Below are 24290 nucleotides of genomic sequence, written 5' to 3'. Positions count from 1 at the left end.
TACTGGGGTGCGAATGAGTGAATGGGATATTCCACCAGGATTCCTATGAGCCACAAGATTTTAGTTCGGGATGTTATGGGAGCTTCTGGGTGGTGTCTATTTGACTCAGTGGTGGGGAACCGTGGATGAGTCTAGCTGGGATGGGACCCAGCATGGTGCAGCAAGAAGCTGGACGAAGTTGCTTGTTTACATGAGTCTTCGCCTCTGGACGTGTGAATATGTTCAACCCACCAAGGGCTTTGCACACCGGCCACATGCTCATATGGTGCCTGCGCCCAAAATCTTCCTCTTGCCAGGAAACCCTGGAGATTTCGTAAGCTTTCATTGGCATGAAGTGAGTGGGATTGGATTTCCCTAGGACGGTCTAAGGCAAAGAGTCAGTGGCTCCAGTGTTGGCCAAGGAGAGGACTTGGAAAGAAGCAGAACCTGATCTGGATTCTCATGCTCACCTCATATGAATTTTGTGCCCTGGGAAGTGAAGGACCTGGACGGGATCTTGGTGCCCAAGGCGACTGCTTACTGGACATGGTAGCTTTGGGATGACATCACCTTGTCTCGTAAATGGCTATATAATTGCCTCAAATCACTGTCAAGTCCTGGGTCCCCTGCTCCCCCCATCTGCGAGACAGACCCTCCATCACTGGCTACTCCCAAAACAAGCTCATGTACCCCTGTCTGCTGGAGTCGGGAAGAGATGCTGACAGACCTATGAAGACTAGGTCCTACTGGAACCTCCTGGGGATGCTTCCCATGGCGGGAAGATGGTCTCTGTACACAGCTAGGGAGGAAAAGCAGTTGCATGCTGGGAATAAGTGACCTAGAGGGGAGGAGTGAAAGGAAGGCCATAGTGCCATCATGTGGGCTCTGCATGTCTCTGATGGGAAGTGCACTCCTATCGGAAACATGCAGCATCCACAGGGCGGTGCTTTGTTGCACCTAATGGCAAGGGTACGTCATTCCTTAAGACAGAAATCAAAAAGGGAGGAGCGAGAAAGAGGAGACAGAGCGTTGAGGGATGAGTTGAATGTGGGGAACAAGATATTTTCCAAGTGTCTGATATAGACTGGAGTCAGTTCTCTGCACAAAGCCAAAGTCCTGGGAGAGTGGCACTGCTGGAAGAGTTAAAACACGACAGACTGTAGGAGCCGGAAGCACATCATCAGGTCCAAGGGGATGGGGGGTTTCAGCTGGTTGCCATCCAAGCGCAGGTAGCGGAGCCGGGGTACATTTTCTAGATCTGAAGGGAGGTCTTGGAAGGAGACCAGGGACGTGGGGCAAATCTGAGTCCCATTGATTTCTGCAGAGGAAGAGAGAAGACAGCATGGGTTGGAAGAGCCATGTGGTTCCAGGGGAGCAGCGTCGGGCATTTATACACTGTACATCCCTCCCATCCATCCACCCCCTAGGGAATTCAGCAACAACTTAGTGCCTAACGGGCTTGCAAGTCGTGTTCCCTGCAAGCTGAGCATGTGGACAGCCATCCAGGAGAGATGCAGGTGCCGCCTGGCTGATTAGCAGAGCATCCACAGCTGGCAGCATGTGTTTCTACTGGTGTTGCATGTCTGCACATGCCTCGGTGCATTTAAAATTTATGCTGCACACAGATGGAAAAAATCTGAGGGAACATTGCTTGCACCAGATGGGGTTTGTTGTCTCTGGTTCCAGCTGGCTGCACACACCACCCATTCAGGGGGTTCAAATCAATTGAAGCAGAAGAAGGAGTTCTCACTGCACCAAAGGGAGAGGAGACCTCGCTGCTCCTCACTTTATCCCTTTATTTCTTTGGGTAAATCTATTTTCCTAGGACAAGCTAATTATGCGTCTGTTGCACTGACAGAGCACGTCGCCGTAGTACCTGGGTGGAAATATGTTCATATTTCGGTGCAAATGGGGCACACTTTGGCCTTTTTGCAGGTGCATTTTGCACCTATCGCATTGTACCCATTGACGGATTCTGGATGCAGCTCTTAGTCCTGGGTGTTCTGACACGCTGACTCTGGGAGCAAATTGGGTAGCAAAGATGCAATAACTCACATTGGCAGACAGGATTCATTACATGGGTGGGAACTGTGCCTCTGGACTAGGAGGCAGGGCCTCAGCCTGCCTGAAAGCATACCTCTCTATCGACAGAGAGCAAGACAGCCGAGTTGCCTCTGCTGTCAGTGGGGCACTGCAAGCATTGACCTGCACGTCCCCCTAACTCCAGCAATGTAGGTATCCCATGTCCCCTTTTGTCTGCCAAAACACAGGAATCCCTGGGCCACTGTTGGTGAATTTAGCGGTGGCTCACCTCACCAAGTACCATGTGTCAAATTACCTCTGGTGGCTCCTGCATGCTACAGCTTCCCTCGTGTTGTCCCTCCTGTCCCTGCAGAATTCATCCATCCAGCGTGCTTGGCTTTACTAAAAAAATGTGGCCCAGCTCAACTTCACCTCTCCTAGCTATCCTGATGCAAACTCCAGTCCTCCTGCCAGCTCTGCGATCCCACCCGAGGAAGCTCATATCAGCCACTGGTGCCACGAAATCATTTGAGCACAGGCAGCCCCAGCAGAGCTCTGGAGCCAGCCTTCCAAACATCAGCCAGGCATTGGAGAGTCCGCTTGGTCATTACCTCCAGCAAACAATGAGAAACCCTTTCTACAAGTCAGACCACCAGCAGGCCTTGGAGAGCGAGCAGTCATCATCCCTCCCTTCTTTTCTAACTGGTTACCGCAACAGTGGACTCGCTCACGAAGGCCGAAGAATATTCTGCATTGGGGGAATTTTTCCAGGACACAGCAAATTATAATTTTCCTGTCCCTGCAGGTTGCTGTAAAAATAGCCCAAAGTATTTCTAATCATTGCTGCCATTATGAAGCACTGCAAGAGGCAGGCAGAGCTGGGGGCTGGAAAAAGCATTAGCCACAAGTAGCTAATCTGGGCGTATTGCTATGTCTATTTTTCTTCAGCTGTTTGCGCTGTGCTCTGCTGTGATCACAAAGGGCATGGAACACTCTCACGCTGCAGCTGCACTTCCTACAGTGTGCTAGGGTGTCTCTGTCGGTGATGTGGGGCAGAGAGAAGGGTGCCGGAGGGAGGGTGGCTTTGGAGGCAGAAGTGAATGAGTTCTGCCTGGAAGCGTTCGGAGCAATCCGTGCTTAAGAGGAGAAATACAGTACCATGGCACTTTGTGGAAGGGGAGAGGAAGGCATTTACCATGAGAAATCAGTATTGCCAAACCCAGACCTGTAAAAACCCTGACCTAGGCTCCCCCAGGTCATGCCAGGCTTAAAGACCATGATGTTAAAAAAAAAAATGCTGGGTTCTGTCTGTGAGTTTTGAAGTGCATGGTGGGAGAGTCACATATTCAAGCCTTTTCTATGCCACTATGGGGCTAGAAATGTGCTTTCACAGAAGATAAAAGCTGAGAGTCTCACTTAACACGTGACTCCAGGAGCCAAGGACTTAAAAAAGCCACCAAGCGTCAAAAAGCTCAAGAGAAAAAGCTGACAATTGGCCATATAGGGAAATGGAGAATTGGTCTCTCCCTAACCTGCAGCCCTACCTCCTCAAGCAGTTTACCACACGAATACTGAATAATGGCACACAGCAGTCAGCAAGGGGTTAAAACTTGGCTCAGATTGGCGCTTATTTGACCTTTTTGGGCTCCAATCTGTCGTTGCTGATTCTTCACTCTCCTATGGGCCAGTTCCAGCTACTTTAGCAAGGTCTGGACTGGGTCTTTCTAACGCCTTGTCCTTTTCTGCTGCTCTTCAGTGATGACAAGTTAGTCCCACTAGGATTCTCCACCTTGAAACTGTTAGCGCCTCTATCTGTTTTGTGGGGATCAAACCCCAGCATCAAACACAAGTGTATTCATAAGCTGGATGCACATACTTTAGTGCAGCCTCCCTTGACAATGACAGTTGCCATGTTCCACCTCAGAGGTGACTGATTATCAGTGGTGGCCCATTTTGGCATATAAGGGTCCAATCTAGATGTTCTTATTCAGGAAAATCTTCCCCCAACTTACATATTTTGTCTCAGTAAGGTGTTTGGGGTTACACAAACTTCATAGCTAGCAAACAACAAGCAGTCCTGTAGCACCTTAGGGTACATATGTCTACACTACCGACTTATGCCAGAATAGCTTATTCTGGAGTTATTATTCCAAAATAAACTATTCCAGAATAACATGTCCACACTATAGGGAAGCCCCAAAATAAACCAAACTTATTCCAAAATAGACTGTCCACACCCACAGAGCCCATTTCAGATTAGATCGCTGTTTCTAATCCAAAATACTAAATCTACACAGCAGCTTAATTTCAGAATAAACTATTCTGGAATAGCTTAATTCGAAAGAGCCCCTATTCCCTGTCTCCACAGTCCTGGTTTTGAAAAATCTATTTTGGAATAGGCACTATTCCTCACAGAGTGAGATTTACCAAATCTGAAATGACATGTCCCTTATTTTGAAAGTTACTACAGAACAGCGGCTTTTACTCCTTTAACTTTCCCCTTAAAAACTAACAAATTTATTAGGTCATGAGCTTCCCTCTTGCTGATGTGGCCATCTATAGGAATAGCTGTGAAGCTGCCAGTGATATGCACATCTAGGTTTCAACTACAGTTTATGTCTTACAGGCATATAATGTCCTAAGCAGCTCTGGAACCAAAGCAGCTTCCTCTGCAGTCAGAACTAGGAGGAGCTGGGCTGGCTGCTCTGCATGTTTCTTCTTTGCAGGCAGAGAATGTCTGGAAGGAGCTCTGCATTCTGCCTCCTTTGCAGATGTTTTCAACCAAGGCAGCAGGCGGCAGGAGCTGAGCTCCACTAGCACAAACATCTGGATCTGCTGGGGAAGGGGCTTTACTATTCCTACATTTGCTGTTTATGCATTCCATGGGCTGGCACCTGTCCCGTGAAATTGGTGTTCTTTGCCTAAATCTGGGTGAAGTGGGACCTGGTGGGTTTGTGGAGGTGATCACCAGCACTGCCTTGTTCTCCCTTCAATCCTCTCTGCATCCCCTGGCCCTGCTAGCCTCAATACACAGAAAGTTAAGCAGTACTATCTCCTTCTATTTTAGGTACATATCTAGATCTCGTCATCACTGTGGTATCTGACCACCTCACAGTCTTTAACACATTTGTCCCTGAGAGGTAAGCAAGTATTATCCCCATTTTCCAGATGGCAAGACTAAGTAAGTTTTCCAGGGTCACAAGGGAAAGTCTGTGACAGAGCAGGAAACTGAACCCAGGTCTCCTGAGTAGTAATTTGGACCATCTTTTCTCTAAGCAAAGCCCCTGCTGCCACCTGGCCCCAGAGGTGCTACAACTATTTTGGGAGTGGGGGCGCTGAGCTGCACTCCCCCTTTAGACCTGTTGAGACCAGGCTCCCACCTCTCCTGGACCAGACAGACTGGACTCCCCGGTGCAAATAATGTCCGGTCCATCCAGTCTGTGAGAGTTGGCAACCCTCACTGTCCCACACTGGGGCCACAGCTGGGGGCAGCTGCAGAGCCCTAGACTGGCAGCAGGACCCCAGGGCTGGCAGAGCCAATGGGCTTCAGAGCCTGTGGTAGGGCCAGCAGGCAATGGGACCCTGAGGGCTGGCAGAGCCTGTGGGGCAATGGGTAATGGGACCCCAAGGGTCAGCAGGGCTGGCAGGACCCTGGGGGGCTGGCAATGCCCATAGCAGCAGGACCCCAGGGGTCTGGCTAAGTTCATGGGGCCAGCAGGATGCTGGGGGAGTTGCCTGGGGGGAACCAAGAGCTGGAGTCACCAGCAGCAAGGACAGACCCAGACATGGGGAAGCCTGGTGCAAAACCTGGGAGTGCTACAACACCCCCCACACTCCCCAACTTCCTCTGCCTATGCCCGACCCCATACAAAAGGCCCCCAACTCACTCCAAGCATCAAGTCCTGCTTCGAAGGGAGGGGCACCCCAGGGGTGGGTTTGGCACTAACAGAGAAGCTCTCCCAGAGAAAAGGACCCTGTTCCCAGGGACGTCGGCTCCCTCTAGGCTAGAAGTGGGCAGGAGTTTCTGATGGAGGTCACTCCAAGACTCTGGTAAGTGGCCAAGGGTGGCACAGCTCTATGGAGGAGGGGCAGGGTCTGGGGTGGAGGTAGGGTGCAGAAGGGAGCTTGGGGTAAGGGACGGGGGTGCCAGAGAGGGTGTGGGGTCAGAGGGAGTTTGGGTGAAGGAGGGGGTTGTGACCTGGGGGAGGAGATTGGGATGCAGGAGAGGACTCTGGCCTGGGGGAGGCATATGGGAGGGAGCTGGGGTGGGGTGCTAAAGGCAGGTTCTGTCCAGGAGGCACTTACCTAAGCAGCTCCCAGCCAGCAGCACTTGCAGGCAGAGTTCCCTGCCTGCCAGCATCCCCAGACTGCTTACAGCGGCTGGCTGGCCCATCTGGCTTTCTGTGCTCTGCACCCACACTCAACACAATCTCTCAGGTCCTATTGGCCAGTTTCTGGCCAATGGAAAAAGAGAGATTTCGCTAGCGGCGGGGAAGTGCACAAAGTGCTCTCTCTGCAGCACAGAGAGACACAGAGTGCAGCCACCACTTTGAGCAGAGCTGCTCCTTGCTGCAGGAGCAGGCTGAGGGCCAGACTGAAAGGCTGGACTTGCCCCACGGGCCATATCTCGCCTGCTCCTGCTCCTGCTCCTGCTCCAGTCCCAGCCTGCCTACTACCCTCCCACTCACTTTCAATGGAATTGTCATTCAGGTAGAGGTGCTCCAGCTTGGGGTTGATGAGAGGCATGTTGGTGAGCTTGTTGTGTGCCAGCTGCAGCACCAGCAGGTTGCTGAGGTTGAAGGAGTTCTTGGGCAGCCCTTTGTCAGAGATCTGGTTGTAGTTGAGCCTGAGGAAGGCCAGATTACGGAACTCCTTGAAATAGTTCTCTGGGATGTCCTCAATGTTGTTCCTGTCTAGGAAGAGCTGGTGGATGGCACTGGGCAGCCCAGGAGGCAGCTTCCGCAGGGTGTTGTGGGCCAGGTTGAGTTGCATGAGGTTTTTGAGGCCTCGGAAGGTGTTTTTGTTGAAGACGCCGTCGCTCAGCCTGTTGTGGTGCAGGTCCAGGAGGACCAAGTGCTCCAGCTTGTTGAAAACCCCAGAGGGGATCTTGGAGATCAAATTCCTGCTCAGACGCAGCTGCTCGAGATTGGGGGGCAGGAAGGATGGCACTTCCTTGAGCTGGTTTTTCTCCATGTACAGGAAGATGAGGCTTTCCATCTGCTCCAGCACCCGCCGGTCCAGCTTCTTGATGCGGTTGTTGTCCAAGTTGACCCACTTCAGCTCTGTGGCATTTTTGAAGGACTCTTCTGGGAGGCTATCGATGAAGTTGTTCTGGAGATAGAGGTAGTGGATCCTGGAAGGGATGAGGGGCACTTTCCTCAGGTTGCGGCTGTCACAGTAGAGGGCGGAGGGGAAGTCTGGAGGACAGGAGCATTCTCTGGGGCAATCTGGGAAGACAGAGGGGGGGCCCGGTGGCAGGGGCGGAGGCAGCTCTGTCGGTTCGACTGGCTCAACCAGCACTACTGGCGCAGCAGTCGGACGGCCAGGCTTCCGCTTTGGCTTCTGTCTCTGCCCATTGACCTCAGAGATCAGGACCAGGGTGAGGAGGAGAAGCAATTGGAGTGCTGGCTTCATGGTCCAGCAATTCACCTGCAGGGGACACAAGGGGCTTTGTTAAAAAGAGGTTTGTCTAGGTACGGGGTAACCTTACAGTTGTATGAGCTCCTCACAAACACTAACCTAGCCCTCATCCTGCTTCACCAGGAGAAGGGCCATTCCCTTCCATTTCCAGACTGGGAAGGGAGATAAGGGGTGATCAGGGGCTTGCCCAAGTTCACACAGGAAGTCAGACGGTCATAAAGTTTAAGGCCAGAAGGAATCACCCAATGCTCTAATCTGACCAATCCCAGCTGCATGCAAACCCAACAACCAAACCGGCAGCCCAGGAGCCTAGACCATGATGTGCTACAGCGGAAAACAGGTGGGCCCCGGTAGTGCCAGTCTCCACCCTCCTGCTGTGGCAGGGAAATGAAAAGATTACCCGAGATACAGGAACTGAACCTACATCACCTGAGTCCTACATCAGCCCTTGGGCAAGACGACTAGCCTCAGGTGGCAAGGTCAGCCATTTTGGAGGTTAGCCCATTTGTGGGGCAGTACGGCTTTCATGGTCCTTTATCTAAGGGCTCCTTCCTCCCCCTTAGACGTGTGCTGCAGGGTGTGTGTTTATTCACACACAACATGTGTGTGTATGCGGTGGAGGGAGTGAGGTGAGGAGGAGGCCAAACAAAAGGGTGAACTAATGCCGAGACCCACACACCCATGTATTATCTATCTACGAAATATCTGAGAGAGTTTGCCTGTCTGTCCATCCATCTGTCTGTGAGTCTGAACTCCGAAACAGTAAGAGCTCGGACCACCCCCTCTGCTATTCAGCTTCTTCTGATCACAACATAAAGCAAGGTCAGGCCAATGAGCTATACCTGGAATGGGATGGTTTCTCATAGAACCATACAGGAAAGAGACAAAATCACCAGGGCAGTGAAAGGGGCTGGTAGGGAAGGGGGTTTCCTCACATGGGACCACCCCAGCCCCAAGCCTCCCACCTCCCTAGGGTGGGGTTGAAGCTCTCCACCAGCCAGATTTGTACAGGAATGTTGCTGGCTGTTCTCCTTTGGTCAGGGAGCAAGGGAAAAGTGCAGAGCTTTCTGCATTCCTCACTCTGGCTGGGGAATGCCGGGGCAGAAAAACATGGACCTGCCCCAGCCCACACAGGGGACACATACCCCTTACCCAGCTGCACAGCTGGAGCTGCAGCAGACATGGAGAGGCGCTTCTCACCTGGCCTGAAGCTGCTGTGGTGAGAGAGGGCTAGAATAGTCCTTTGTCCCCTTGGTGCAGCCTGGGTACTGAACCCCTCGTCCCCAGCCTCACCCCAGGGCAGTAATTTAAATAAAGAAAAGCAGGCTGGGTAACTCTTCTAGTATAATACAATATGAGAAAGGATTGAACACATTTCCCTGGGCAGCACAGCTAGTCTCCCTCTTTCCCTCTAGCCTGGTCCAGGTGGATGCCCCTGCATTACTCAGCCCTGGATTACAGACCCTAAAGGTTCTGAGAAGACAAGGGTGTGACTTCTGTGGGTGTTTAGCTAAGCTGGTCCCAACCAGTGAACCTCCTGCAGCACACACATCCCCCTCCGCCATGCCACCTTGCCCAGCTCTGTGCATGGTCACGAACTCACACAAGGACAATGTCTCTGAAAGGCAACCCGCCAAGTAGCTTTCCATTGCTTCATGCAGCAGCAGGTTTTCAGGCTGGGGCTGCAGAGCAGTTCTGCTATCACCCCTCCTGCAAGAGGTGGAGTGCTTGCAGCTCTCTGCTAGGTGCCTGGACAAGCAGCTTCCTCTCCCTGCATCGGGCCCCTTGTGCTGGGGCTCGGAACCTGTGGGAATCGCACTCTGTGCAGTTGGCTCTGCAGCCCATTAATCTATTCCGCTCGCTAGGGGCCCCTTTCACACAATGGCATTTTGCTTTGATGCATTTCCCTGAGGTTCGCTCCCTGCAGCGGTAATGTGACAGGAGGCCTGGAGCGAGAAGGCACAGTTCACTGCATTTTGTGTGATTGTTTTTAGGAACAGCGGGGGAGAGTGAGCGGAGGAGGAAACATGGCTGCAGAGAACTATTCTCACTGATACCGATGGGCCGGCCAACCGATGGGGGGGACAGAGGGACAAACAAAGGGGACAGTTGCCCAGGGGCCCAGCAACTAAAAGGGGCCTGAGCCTCCTGACAAACATCATGCTACCGTGGCAAGAGCGGCAGCCAGATACCTGGGCCATTTAAATCACAGCCGCAGCAATGTACTGTATGCGCTGGATAGCTCTGAGGACTTGGGCGGAGGGGCATGGAGGGCTGCCCTCGCCCCTTTTGCCCATGGTCACGCCCCTTCCAGGCGCAGGGAGCTGCAACATCTCTCCATTCTGCCCAGGGGCCTGTGGAGGCTGTAAGCACCCTGCCAACAGGTCACAAATTCATCCCATCAGAGTCAATGGGATTTCAGCAAGTGTTGATGGCTCCACTTTTTAAAGGCAGTGAGATGTAGCTGAGCTCTTTGGGATTTAGATGCCATAGTGCCTAACCCCTTTTGCAAATAAGGTCTTGGTTTCTCCAAGCAGTTAGGTGTTGCAATGCTGACACAGCAACACACAAATGCCTGTGAAAGTCTGGGGCTACACACTTTGCTGAATTGTGGTCAAAGGAGAGACGAGAGGAGGGTGGTGAAGCAGTGGAATAGATTGCCATAGCAGGTGGTGGAATCTTCATCCCTAGAGGTTTTAAGGTCAGGCTTGACAAAGTCCTGGCTGGGATGAGTTAGTTGAGGTTGGTGTTGCTTTGGGCATCTGCATGTGTCTTGGTGCACATAACAAATTTTTTTCTGCACATGGATGGAAAAAATTAGAGAAAACCTTGATTAGGACTATCATAAACCAGCTTCCAGTGCATAGGGCTTGTGGGAACTAGGCTTTCGAGTTCTGAAATGGGTCTACAGTAATTTAAATACCTACGGAGGAGGAAGCTACATAAAAGTCTCCAAGCCGCAAGCAGCACAGTGTAATGTATTTGGCAACAGACAACACAATGCACTGCAGAATTGCGAAGAAGGGGGAAGTATACCCACATGGCTAGGCTGTAAATAATTGACAGCTTCCCAGGACCTCCTACCATGAAAAATCCATGGCAGATTTAAACATTAATTTCACTTCAATTTCTTAAAGATATTTTAACTGCAGTGCCACCAAGCGACAGTACCAAATGCTGCACCATGGATGGGATGAATCATAAAAACACCCTTGAGAATTTTAATACATAAGACTACACACATCCATCAATGAACATTGTAAGTGTCACCAATAAGACTAACTGCATCTTCCAAACAAACTCAGGGGAAGCAGCACCTTAACACACCGCGTTTGGCTTTGTAGGTAAGCCAGAAGCCAGTGAATCTGTAGTTAATTGGCTAAAGGGTGCTAGCAGCAGGACAGGAGCTTCTGGTGGGATCATGGATAATCTTACATTTACATATTGGGCTAGAATGGAAAAACTCTGAGAGACAGCAGTGTGGTTAATGGACATGTAGGGCTTCTAGGGACCTTGAGAAGTCACCAAGTCAAATCTCTGGCACTGAGGCAAGATTAAGCAAGCCTAGACAATCCTTTGCTCATCCTGCTTGTTTTTACAAGTGGCTGGAGCACTACACTGGGCCTGAGGGGAGACGGGTTCTATTCCTGGCTCTGCCAGTAGTTTACTCCATGACCCTGGGCAAGTCCCTTTCCCCTCTGTGTGGTGAAATTTACCCACTGGCAGAAAAGGGATGATGAACCTGACCTGTTCTGTGAGGCTCTACTGATGAAAAAGGCTGTAGGAGATCTCGGTGTTATGATCAGCTCAGTTTCCACCCCGGCACATAATTCTTGTGTGAATGTGGGCAAGTCCCTAGATCACTGTATCCCCATTTTTACAATGGGAATTGCAAGCCCTCATATTTTACAAGGAGGCTGGGGGACCAAATTCACTAATATTTGGGAACTGTACTGATAATATATGATGGGGCCGTGTAAGCACCAATGTAGCAAGGAACAGTGTCAATAATAACACTATTCGCAGAACTAATATAATATTTGTAATTTGCATCGCTTCTTATAAACATTAAATGTGCGATTTTCAAAAGCACTAAACATTGGCGCAGCTCCGCTCCACTGACTTCAATAGGAGCTGAGTGAGGCCAATGCCCTTTGAAAATCCCACCTGTACAATTCTCACAGACCCGCTCCACATCTCTAAGGAAGTGGCATCTAATCAGTATGTCTCCATTTTATAGATGAAGCAACTAAAACATAGCAGGATTGGGTGACTTGGCCAAAGGTCACACTAGCTCAGTGGCAGAGCCCAGAAGAGTCCCCTACTCCTGCACTCAGTCCATCAGATGACATTGTCTTTCTCCACGGGGTCCCATCTTGTACAGCTAGCATTAGCCCAGAGTGGTATCATTAAGGTGACATACAGAAGTGCTGTAGAGGGCCTGTGATTGTGGCTGACAAGTAGTCAACCTACAAATAATGGTTCTGTACTGAGACATAATTGGCTCCATGTGCAAATACGCAAACCAGATTTGAAAATACAAAGCAGCCCATGGGGACTGCAGATCAGGCGCTTCGAAAACCTTCAGAACGTCTAGTGAATGTGTGAAGTAACAGGCTAAATTTGTCATACTGGGTCCATTAAGTCAACTATCCTAATCTGGCGGCAGCCATTAAGCATTCAGATACTTTATGGGGAACTTGCTTAACATAATGTAATCAGAGTGTGCTTATCAAGTCTGGCTCTTGGGCAGTTACTTCTTATCTTAGCAAATAATTTGATCCAGTGCCTGTAAGTATTATATTACAAGTGGCCCTGACGGAGATCGGGACTCCACTGTGCTTGGAACCGTATAGACTCATAGCAAGAGATGGTTCTGTCCTCAAAAAGAGCTTATCACCTAAGTAGACCATTAACCCATTTTACAGATGGGGACAATAATGAACTGAGGCACAGAGTGGGAAGTAGCTTACCCAAGGCCAAAGAGCCTGAAGGGCAGAGCTGAGACTTGAAGCTAGACCAACTCAATACCAGACCCATATCACAAGACTACATAGTGGCCTGCAGTTGCCTGTACGTTTTTACTCATTCAAGACTCCCAGAGCACTCTCCTCCTCCTCTCTCTGCCCTCCTGAGCTTTACATTCCTTTCTCCTCCCTTTCTGAATGGATTGCTGGGATCAATCCCCTCTGTAAGGTTTGTGTTGGATAGCTTGCCCTTTGCAAAGCAAGGGGATGCAATTTCCCTGGAGGAAGAGAGGAGAAGCCCGTGCACAGGGTTGGCTGCTGGCAAAAATGCAGGCAGAGCTAGAGCCATGCTAAGAGGTTGTGTGGGTCCTAGGCAGTGTTCCCTGTAAGCTGAGCACTTGGGCAGTTGTCCAGGAGAGAGTCAGGTGCTGTGCAGCTGATTAGCAGAGCACCCACAGCCGCCAGCGTGTTTCTATCGGTGGTGCACAGCCACATGTGCCTCGGTGCACAAAACAAAATATATTCTGCCCACGGATGAAAAAACTTAGAGGGAACCTTGGTCCTGGGCATTTAGCAGATGATCTGGCCTTGCTCAGACTGTGTCTTTCAAACAAGCAAGAATGGGGCTGAACAGGCAGCCAGGGAAAGGTGGTTAGGGGTGAAAGGAGCTGTCCAAGGGTGGCAGCAGAGAAAGGCATCAAGTGAGATGAGACAGAGAAAAAAGAGACGCTGGGCATTGCCATACTGACTTAGAGCTGATAGCTCCCTATAGCGCAGTAACAATGAGCAGCCGGCGCCAGGGAAATCCCAGGATGGGTCTGAAAGAAGAACAGGTGCAAACTCATCAAATTATCACCCAGTTTGTCAGTGGCAAAGGAAGGAGCTAGAAACACACAGGGAAGTTGTGCATGTGAAACCAAGGCGAATACATTTCCTCAGCTCGAGTCAGCTGGCAGTAGTGGGCGTGGGCTGGGTGGAGTGAAGACCAGCGAGAGAAGGGAAAAAAGATCCGCTGTGCTATGCCTGCTTGCCTGCCTCTTTGCAGCACAGCAGCTTGGGCACACTACTGTCAGCTGTCTGGCAAGCAACCAGAGGAGCAGGAGGGCTTTCGAGAGGCACTGAGAATGAGTACAACAAGCTGAGGTCCTGTGCACTCCCCATCCCACTGAGCACTCCACACCTGAGCTGGGGTCCCATCTCACTTGTGGACCTCAGCTGCTGTGCCACACAGACCTGGGCAGGGTTCCCGGGGAACGGTGTTCCCTGTAAGCTGAGAGTTTGGGCAGCCACCCAGGGGAGCATCAAGCGCTGCCCAGCTCATAAGCAAAGTGCTCACAGCCGGCAGCAAATGTTTCTCTTGGTGGTGCACATCTGCACATGCCTTGGTGCACATAACAAAATTAATTCTGCCCATAGATGTTAAAACTTGGCAGGAATGCTGCCGGGGAGCCTGACAAAGGCAAAGCATAGAGTGTGTGAGCTGGGGGCATGCACACACAGACTTTATTGCCTTTCATGATGAGAGCAGCACGTGCCAACCCAGCAGACAGGCTGAGACAGGAACGTCACTTTCCCATTCAGTCTGTGGAGGGGAATGTCAACAGCATTAGGCTCCTGAGCAGTCCAGCCAGGGCTCAGACAGCCGAGAAGCAGAACGTTTTGTTATTGCTTGCTGTGAAATAGAAAATCCCACTGGTAAACAAGCCCTTCTGCCCCCTCGCTTGGGAGAGGCAATGGCTTCTTCACTGACACGTCCAGAGACATCTCCCAAGTTTGGCTCTGCACCTTGAAATGTCCCCTCCCCGATCCATGCACCTCCTCTCACCAGGGTCTTCTGGTCTGGGCAAGAGCTGCTGGGAAACATCCCCACTCCCAGCCTGGACTCATGGACGATTTGCGTTCCTTTGAAATACCACCGCCCAGCCGACGAGTTGCATTCCTGAGTTTCTAAGTAATCAACTCCCTCCTTAAAGAGATGTCATGCGCTCTCCTCCCCCTCTTCTTCCTTTTTGTTTCTCTTTACTTCCATCTGGTGCCTGGTTAACCATAGAACCTTTGCACCCCTGCTGCTTTCAATCAAAGCTCTGGCAGCTCAGGGGTTTTGCATGAACGCTCGAACACTCACCCAGGCCAAGAAGCTGCTGGCTATTAGCTTCAGCGGTACGCTGGCCTGGTGATGGAGGGGATGCTGAATGCTGCAGAGAACTGACACATTCATGTCTGGGATGTTGTACTTCCTATCACCCGTGGTCTCACCCAGCCCCTGCAGTACACCAGCTCCTTTTCCAACACCATCACCCTTGTCTAAAGAGGTTTCCCTGAATGCCAACCCAAAACTGAGGTTTGGATTTTAAATCCCCAAGGGCTGTAGATGGGTGGAGTGGGGTGGGGAGAAGGGTTGGTTATGGGATATGAGATTTCAGCCATTTTCGAGGGAGGAGCTGGTTACAAAGGTGGGATGTGTACTTCTTCCTTGCCCAGGCTGTCTCCAGAGCAGAGGTTTCAATCCAGGTTCACCTCCAATTGTAGTGCTTGACTGTAGACATTCCATGACACTGAGTGTGATGTTATGTGTATAGGTTCGTGATCCTCAGGCAGAACCCAGCTGTGAGAGAGGTGGGGACGTGGCTGTCACTTAAGGGAACATACCACAGATGGTTGAATAACACAGAAAGAAGTTCCCAAATGTTTCTGTGAACAAAAGCAATTTATTTGCACTGCTCACATCACAGGGGCACGCCAGGGAATGTTGGTGTATTTCTGAGATTTGTTTAAAATCCACATCTCAATGCAAACAGTGAACAACCCAGAAATGCAGCATGGAAAGTAGCACCTTCATTGTTTGCTATGGGGCGCAGCTGAATAAAAAGGCCAGAAAGCAGAAACAACGCTACCAATGTACTGTAACCTACTCCACTGCTTGTTCAGGGTAACCTCTGTGCATCTCCCTACCGCATGTATTTTGGATCTTATAGGAGGTCCAACACAATGGTGGTCTGCGCTGCTATCTGGTGTCTCAGGTGACTGATCCCACCCACAACCCACAGGATGAAAACTGCTCGCCCTGATGATTCCAGATAATAAACACAGCCATAGAAAAGCTGAGTCAATTTGCAAACAAGATGCAGGGATAAGAAGGAGCTTCAGGCACAATAAATTTTATGTGGAATAAATAACCCAGCCAAAGGAAGGCGTGTGACAGAAATCTGAGAGATTTCAACAACTTTGAGGCCACTTTGACCTTTGGAGTTGTCTCTAATACAGTTGGATGTTTAAATCCATTGTCATTGGCCATGCCTGTGTATTGGCCTTCCATGTACATTCATGTGATTGCATTTATTGGCGTCAGTGTGAGCAAGAAAGAATTTTTAACTCACATGCACAGGTTTTCACGAAACCCAGATATTACATTTGCACATCCAACTATTTGCCTGCTAGCTCCTCCAGTCTAGGAGCTGGAAAGATAGCACATGACCTTTCCGATCGATCACAAATAGGCAGAACATCTCAAGTTTTGTATTTTTACCATCAATCCCTATTTAAAAAAAAATCCACAGTGCAGTAGTTGAACAACAGGTATATTCACGAAACTTGCTAACTGCCAGTGGAGAAGAAGCTAATTGCATTGAATAAAACAGTCCAGATTCCCATGCTTATTTAGCCCTTCAGTGCAACAATGGGGAAGGATAGCTCAACATACAGCCCCAGCCCCCACAGATGAAGAATTTGAGCAGAAGAGGGTCTATGGAACTTCTTTTTTTCAGGTTTCCCCAATCTTCCTGCATTACAGCAAATGGCCTGGTGCTCAGGGCCTTGGCGGGTGGAAAGGCTGAGTCAGCCCTGCGGTGTGCGGGGAGGGACGCTTCAAGTTGACAGTTGAAACCTCAAAATCTGTTTCTCAACCAGCAGCTTGCAACCACGAGAGTTAGAAAGTCTGGCAAGGCAGTCAGGGCCAGGATCGTCCTGAAGGGGGATACCTGTGCCCCCCGCCCACCCCGTGCCCTAGTTGCGGGGTCCTGGGCAGCCCCCTCTGCCATGCTGCAGGCTTAATCCCTTCCCCATCTGCTCCCCTGCTCCACTTATCAAGGCTGGCTGGGAGTTACAGGGCCTCGTGCGTGATGCCATGTGGGCTGCGGGACCCACAGCAGAACTTTACTTCCCTGCTGCGCCTCACTTCTCCATGGTGGCAGGAACGGGGGGGTTGCTCTGCTTCTGCGGCTGTGGAGAAGCGGGTGCAGCAGGATGCCGCGTGCCTGCCAGCCATGTGGCGAGTGGGGAGCCAGCAACCCCTGCTGCCACAGCACCAGGGCCCCCCAATCCTCCGGTCCCTCCAGGGAGGCTGCTGTGGGGGTCCCAACAGCTCTGACTGGGGCCTTACAGGGCCTTGAAGATTTGAATTACAATCTGAAGCAGCGGAAACCCCGCTCACCCACTCTGCACACCGCCCTCGCCTTCAACATCAGGGATTCTCTGCCAGGCTCCCGAAACACACACGCGCGTCAGTCGTGCCTGCCTAGTGCGGCTTTCATTGGGACGGTCTATGCTGTTACTTTCAGGGTAAACGTATGGAGAGATGAGAATGTGTGACTTGGAGGCGGGGAGGAAGGTCGCCAGCTGAAAAGGCGGAGGAACACTGCTTTCCATGATTCCCTCCCCTCCTTTTGTGGTGCCACAGACCATTTCCCCTTTGTTTCAGTGAGAAAGTTTCCTTTTAATGCTCCCTCCATTCATGAGACCCCAACTTCCCACCCCTCCTACATGCCTGAGGCCTGACGACCCCCTCGCTCCTTTTCCAACCCACAGCTGTTTAGTTTTTGTGATGTACAGACTAGGACAGAGCCACAGCCTTGTCCCTTTAAAACTGAGGGGGACGCCTAGAAGAAGAACAGCAAAACTCTCTCACTGGCCATCCCTCTGGTCCATCATTTACCACAGCTAATCAGAGTCATGTCTTAAGCTTCCCAGCCAGCTGGTTTGATGACCCCAATATACACAAAACAGGGGCTTCCTTTATTCTGAAGAGCCGCAATGGCAGGATAGGGTTTATATTAAAGACGCCTGTGACGTGTCTTTAATGATGGGCTGAAGGAAAGCATGTGTGGCCAGCAGTCTTACGCAGGCGTCCTCATGGAACCTTTAAGAACAGAGGCCCGATGCTAAGATCTAATTCTCCTCCTAGGTTTTGATGTCCGAAGTTAAACAGCGAAGTATTTGCACTGGATTGGAGCCATTGTACCAACAGCCAATCCAGTCCAGGGGACTCGGCTGCAGCAGGCTTCTCTGCAGGGAAGGTTTTATGTGGCTGTGGTGTGGCTTGTGTGGAGTGTATCTAGGATCAGCTGGCTGGATAATTCCAGGGTTCTTGTAACAGAGCATCCTTCCTTGTGCCCTCCGGCAGCACTTCTCTGCCCCCTCTCTCTACCCCTGCCTCCTTCTGTAAACAAGTTGTAGCCCCCAGATTTCGAAAGCAGCCACGTAAACCACAAACACAGACCCTGTATTTCTGTGCATGCATCTGGGTGTTCAGGGGCACAGATCTTCAACTGGATGCAACCAAAGTGTCTCCTTCATCTTTTCCCCATTTAGGTGCATAGTTGATGCAGGTTGTGACGGAAAGCTCCACACTCCCGATCCTGGGAACACCACTAACTGCTACGGAGTGCATGCTGGGCCCTCGGTGGGGCACCCCATAGGAACCCCCTTTCCCAGCTGTGCTGTGGGTCAGGTGGGCTCACCCCACACTGTTTCCTTTCACTGTGTCTCTCACTCCCTGCTTGCCCCACATCAAAACCCCTGTCCACCAGGCTAAATCGCTGGCTTCTCTGGCAGGGCAGGCATGAGGAAATCATGGGATCAGTGTTTCCAAAGCCAGTACAGTGCAGCTCCTGAGCCTCCCTTTAGCTCCACATGGCCTCAGCTTTCTCTCCCCAGGGAATGAAAATTTGCTCTCTCTTGTCTGCCTCATCTGCTCCTGCAGATTCCCCTCTTCCTGCCAGCATTCCCTGGAAGCTGGATGCTTGTACGGCCACTCAGGAGAGAGCCAAATGCCACCCAGCTGATTAGCAGAGCACCCGGAGTTAACGTTTGTTTCTATTGGTGGTGCATATTTGCACATGGCTCGATGCGTGTAGAAAAATGTATTCCGTGCATGGATTTAAAAAAAAAAATCTGTGCATGGCTGGAAAGGATTAGAGGGAGCATTGCTCCCCACCTCTATTACAGGCTCTCCCAAGCAGGAGGAAAGATTCCCCATTACACAGGGAGCTCTCTCGTGACACGCTTGCTCAGTGTATCCTCCTCCAGTGGGCAGGGCAGCATGGGTAACACACTGTGTTACCATGCTTCCCTCAGGGCTGGGGAAACAGCAGCTTTAGTGCAGTTGCATGACTAGGACCTGACATCGCAGGCTGGCTGGGATCTGGAGTATCTGTGATTGACAGGGTAGATAAAAATCATGCCTCTGCAGCCCACTTGGGTGGTTCGCCTTGTAACGCAAAGCAGAGGCCAAGCCAAATGCTTGGTAAGGGAGTGCTGGGATCAATGTTCCCTCTGATTTATAATATCCATGTGCAGAATCAATTTTGTTCCATGCACTGAGACATGTGCAAGCGTGCACCACCCAAAAATACAAGCTGCCAAATGTGGGGCCTCTGCTAAGCAGCTGGGCAGCATGTGAATCTCTTTGAGGGCCACCGAAGTGCTCAGCTTACCGGAACACTGGCTGAGACCTCAGGTTCCTTAAAATGCAGCTTCATTACAGCATTTGCAGCCACTTCCTACAGCAACAGAGAGAGTTTCCATCAATGTAGCGAATCCACCTCTTCAGCAGAGATCAGCTCAGTCAACCAACATTGCACAAGGTGCAAAACGTTCCACCGTCTAGAGTGATGCACCTAATTGATCTCATTTTAAGGTGCAAACCAGGCCGAAGAAAACAGCTTCTCTCTTTCGAGCCACCATCCCTACACTGAGTCACAGTGAGGATGAAGCTGCCCCTCACCCCACCACACACACACACCCTTTTCCCAGGCCACACAGTGCTGAGTCCACACAGAGAGGAGGTTTCCTTGCGACTCAAATCCCTACTCCTCACAAAACACACACTCTCTTTCCTAGGGAGCGCAGTCTGGGTTACTATCTTTATGCTTCTTCATTCTCTCCTCCAGAGCGGGGATTAAGACGCTTGGTTGTCCAGCTGCAGGGTCGGATCTACACACAGAGTGACATCAAAGGAATGGGTGAAAGCTTGCCAAAAGCCCAGCACAATCTCTATTCTGTGCCATTGGGATCATCTGGTTAGGGAACCTGGTTCCTTTCCCTCCAAGCCACCCAGGTATGAATCCAGCCTGGAGTTTGCTCTCTACATAGGGGAGCCAGGGATCTAGCTTCTGGAATCCAAGTCATAACCCAGCTGACTGAAGGAAAGGGGAATGCGCTGCAGCCCCCCTATGCCCCTCAGAAACAAACTCCAATCACTCCTTCCCAGGACAACCAAACTGTGTGGTGTTTTTCCATTGAGCCGTTCGGAGAGGGGTTGATCACCCACACCCCCTCCACCCCAATTTGAGATTGACAGGCTGGCGTCTGGAGTTCTCTCCCAGGGAAACTCCCACCAAGATTTTCTGTGGTCTGATCTGAAAGAGCACGCTTCTGTGCAACACAGAGGAAGAGAAATCAACCCATGCCGATGTCTGCTGAGAATAGCGAACGTTTCGGTTAACTGCCTCCAAGTAAAAGTCAAGACTCCGTAGCAGAGGGACGCCTGCCTGCCATCAGCCTCTACTCCACTCTGCACCCCGTCTGCGTGTCTTTTCTGATGCAGGGCAACGCCTGCTTTGTGCTAGTATCAAAAGTGTGCAGCTAGCATTTACAATAGACACTGGGGCTTTGCATGGCCAGCTGAGAACTAAACATGCACATGTCAGAGAGAGCAGGGGAGAGTGGGTGTGTGAAAGGTAGTGATTGGGAGCTGGGGGTCAACGGGATTCCTGAGTTATGCTTCCATGGAAACAGTCTACCGCATTTGCCACGATCTCACACAGAGGCTTGTCTGATGGCTTTGCAGGTACCCTCTCGCCTTCTGTCCCTCCCTCCAACAAACACTTTTTGCTTTTGGAGAAAGAAAGAAAGAAAAAGAGAGAAAGATCTATAGTGGAAAAGACAAGAAAAGCAAGGAACTTGTCTTAACTTTCACAGAAGTTTGAAAGTGAATGATACCATTAGCTCACTGATAAAGGAGGTGGCTGACTCAGTTGTAGCAATCAGTCCAGGTGGTCACATTCTCCTGTACAATGCCTGTCCAGAGCTTACCTGTGCGCACCTGCCCCTCCTCCTGCCTCTCTGCTATTAATTCCCAGGAAGGTTTCTTTCTGCCCCTCCTCTTCCTCACTGCACTTCGACTCTTACACGAGCGAGCCTCCGCTAAGCTCTGTGTGGGTGTGTGTTTTCCCTGGTTCTATTCCTCCAAAATTCTCTCGCAGAGGGTGGGTGGGAGCAAGGGAAGGAGGGAGGGTGGGAAGGAGGGAAAAATGACAACAATAACGTCTTTATCTGGCAGCCAAGCTCCTCGGGATTTAATCCACACATACACGTCTTGCCTACTGAAGGGCTTGCATTTAATAACATTTCCTTCTGCTGCGGAGGCAGTTTGGAATGGTGTTTTGAAACAAAGCTAATTAACAAATAGATGATTCCTTTATTTAGAAACATCGCATTCCTCACTGGAGTCAGGAGAGCACAAGCTTAACTTGCAGTACATGCATTCAGTTCAGGGGGAACCCAGAGTCAGCAGGCTGCTCTCCTGAACTGGGGTCCTTCAGTTGTTACTGCACCCTGCCAAAGGCAGCCAAGCAATTGCTAGGATCTCGGGGCTGGCTCCCACACAGCAGGGGAAAATCCTCTAGGCTTTGCTGCCTCCCCAGTCATTATTATTGACCTTCAATCCTGTGGCAATGTAATAACAACAAAGGGGAAAGAAGGAACTTGTAGTGTTTTTTATTTAGCCAGCGTTTGCCCAGTGCCAAATAATCTTATGCCACCTTTATCCCGAAGGGGACCCTGTCTATAAAGGGAGACAGCCCCCGGGACCCCCAGCCCATAGATGCAGACTCCACTGCAAGCACCAGCCCACAGACTGATACAACACTCATCACAGGAACCCAACCCACAGACCAATACAGCCTCCACCAGCGGGACCAGTCCACAGACCGATACAGGACCTGCCATGGGGCCCATGCCACAGACCAGTACAGTGCCCACCACGGGAATCCAGCCCTCAGACAATACAGCCCCCATCACAGGGACCCAGCCCACAGACTGATATGACCCCTGCCACAGAGACCCAGTTCGCAGACTGTTCCCTCCCCTCCCTGGATGACCCAGCCCCAAGACCAGTTCAACCCTACAGGAGCAAGATGTGCTGAAAGAAGAGGGCCAGTGGGCTGTAGCTGGCGGTGGGGGAGGCGCTGGATTGGGAGTCAGGAGATCTTGTCTCTGGTCCCATCTCTACCACTGACCCCTGCCACCCCTTTTGCCTCTGTGCACATCAGCTTCTCCCTCTGCCCCTCCTTCTCAGAGTGCTTGGAGAGCTAGAGATGGAAGGAGCTCAGTGTTCCCGGTAAAGGGGACATAATCACCCTTCCCTCTAATCTTTTCCATCAGGTGTGGAATAAGTTTCAGAAGCTCAAGGGAAACATGCCGCTGCTGTGGTGTGGACACTTACATGGGCTTTCCCCCACACTAACAGCCTGGCAGTGCTCTCAGCTGCAGTAGCAGCAGCTGCTAGCAAAACTCTGAGCTCAAACCCCTCCTTTCTCCACAGTTCCCGCAGGGTGGAATGACACCACCATTTTGGTTTGGCCTCCATAGGACTTACATGTTTGTGTGGCTCCACTGGAAACCGACATGAGATTTCCCCCGGGGGATACTGCAGCTTGCTAGAAACTACTCTTCTGAGAATTGGGTTTGCCCCCAAGGGGATCTCTCTCACTCCACCTTTGCTGGGCCAGAAAGAGGAAGATAGTCAAGTCAGGTCATGGTTAGGGAGCTGGGTTGGTTTTTTCTTGCCATTTTGAAAGCGGGTTAGTGTGGATATCGATGTTTGCCAGATGGAAAAAGGCAGAACCAATAGGGAAAGAAAATACTATTTTATACCATGGAGTTTTATATTGATCTCTTTAAAAAATGGAAAAGCTCCAGCCAGGATGAATCACTTGCTACATTCCTCATTGAAAGGTCATTTCAGTTTGGAAGCAAAATAGGACAATCTCATGAACTACTTTTTATTGGCAGTACAGGTTGAACCTTTCTCATCCAGCACCCTTGGGACCTAACCTTGAGACTACAGGAGGTTAATACTGTCTAGCACATCGCCAACACTCCCACTGCTGGCTGGGCTCTTAGAAGACATTTTGGGGTAAATTACAGCTAAAGAACAGCACAAAACACTGAGAGCCAGGCCTGGTGACTGGAAACAAACTTTATGGGACCGCGGGAAACGTGGACACACCCATGATAAGTGGTCTTCCAGCTAACTGAACTCATGCTGGATTAAGCATGTTGCCAGATGAGAGAGACCTGAGGGTGACGGACAAGAGAGGTCCAGCCTGTAGATGGTGCAGGGCACTGGACTTGATGACCTCTTAAGGTCCCGTCCAGTATTCTATGATTCTAGAAGGGGAAAGGCGTGAAGGAGCTCAGCTGTTGCGCTTTGAATGTGTGAGTTGGGGGAAGGGAGGGTGGTTCTCTGGAGCTCTTCAGCTCACAGGGTTGCTGCAAAAATTCCCAATGGCTGCTGTAGCTTTTCTGTCTTTTTGCTAATTTTCAGGCAACTTGGCTCTCGCTTAAGAGTTGGACAGAAAAATGGATAAAGGGGAGTGGGTGGAAGGGATGGAACAAAAAGATAAGCAATCAGCAGGGCATGGGGGAAGAGGGGAGGAGGAATCATCATCTGTCCTCCATTCAGTAAAGCGTGCAGAGCAAATCGCCCCCTTCACAGTGTAAATAGCTCCTCACTCAGCTGAGCTGGGGAACACGGGCTGGCTGGCGGTGTTGAGGAGAGAGCCCAGCTCTTCGCTGCAGCAGTGACAGTGTCTTTGTCGGGCAGTGCTCTCTCTCTCACACTGCACAGCTTCAGCTGTGCCCCCTCCCCTCTGCAACCCTCTGGGGAGCACAGACGGCATTCCTGGGGGGCTGTCTGTGCACAGAGGCCGGATGAACCCTGGGGACTGACAACTCGGCTATTCATCCCAGCCCTCACTTGGAGCACCAACCCGGCCCCTCTTCTAATTGGTTCCAGGACAGGCCCCCTCCTCATTCAGAGTTACAGGGGAGAGAGTCCTTGCTAACCCAACAGTCACTCCCATCCCAGTCTTATCCCGAGTGCAGCCCACCCCACGCAGTCCCATAGGTCTAAAGTCCTTGGATCCCTTAGCTTAGCCCTGCCAGCACCTTCAGTGCATGCCTGGCCCAGCTAACAGCCTAGCCTAGCCCTGTCCACTTTCCTCGCACTCCCAATGGATGCCTTCCTCCCACCTCACTCTGAGAAGTCATTTATGTCACCTCTAAGCACTGGGAACCAGATGTTCTCAAACCAAACAGCTCTGAACCACCCTCTGCCAGCCCACTGGTCTTGCCTCCACAGTCAAGCTCTGGTCTAGAGAGAATCCCGGCCTCCAGGAGCCA

At 51.0% G+C, this 24290-nt stretch overlaps 1 protein-coding gene across 1 annotated transcript; it reads right to left on the bottom strand.

The window, feature by feature from the left end:
• Nucleotides 1-1109: 1109 nt before the first annotated feature.
• Nucleotides 1110-21051, bottom strand: PRELP (proline and arginine rich end leucine rich repeat protein). Its single transcript, XM_074977374.1, has 3 exons — nt 20919-21051; nt 6690-7650; nt 1110-1297 (listed from the first exon to the last, which is right to left on the bottom strand). The coding sequence occupies exons 2-3, from the start codon at nt 7633-7635 to the stop codon at nt 1122-1124; spliced, it is 1122 nt and encodes a 373-aa protein (XP_074833475.1). The 5' UTR covers nt 7636-7650; nt 20919-21051; the 3' UTR covers nt 1110-1121.
• Between the last annotated feature and the right edge of the window lie 3239 nt (nt 21052-24290).

Source organism: Carettochelys insculpta, chromosome 26 (assembly GCF_033958435.1).
Source record: "Carettochelys insculpta isolate YL-2023 chromosome 26, ASM3395843v1, whole genome shotgun sequence".
Taxonomy (NCBI): Eukaryota; Metazoa; Chordata; order Testudines; family Carettochelyidae; genus Carettochelys; species Carettochelys insculpta.
Note: the sequence above shows the minus strand (reverse complement) of the source record. Positions and strands in the feature narration are given on the sequence as shown.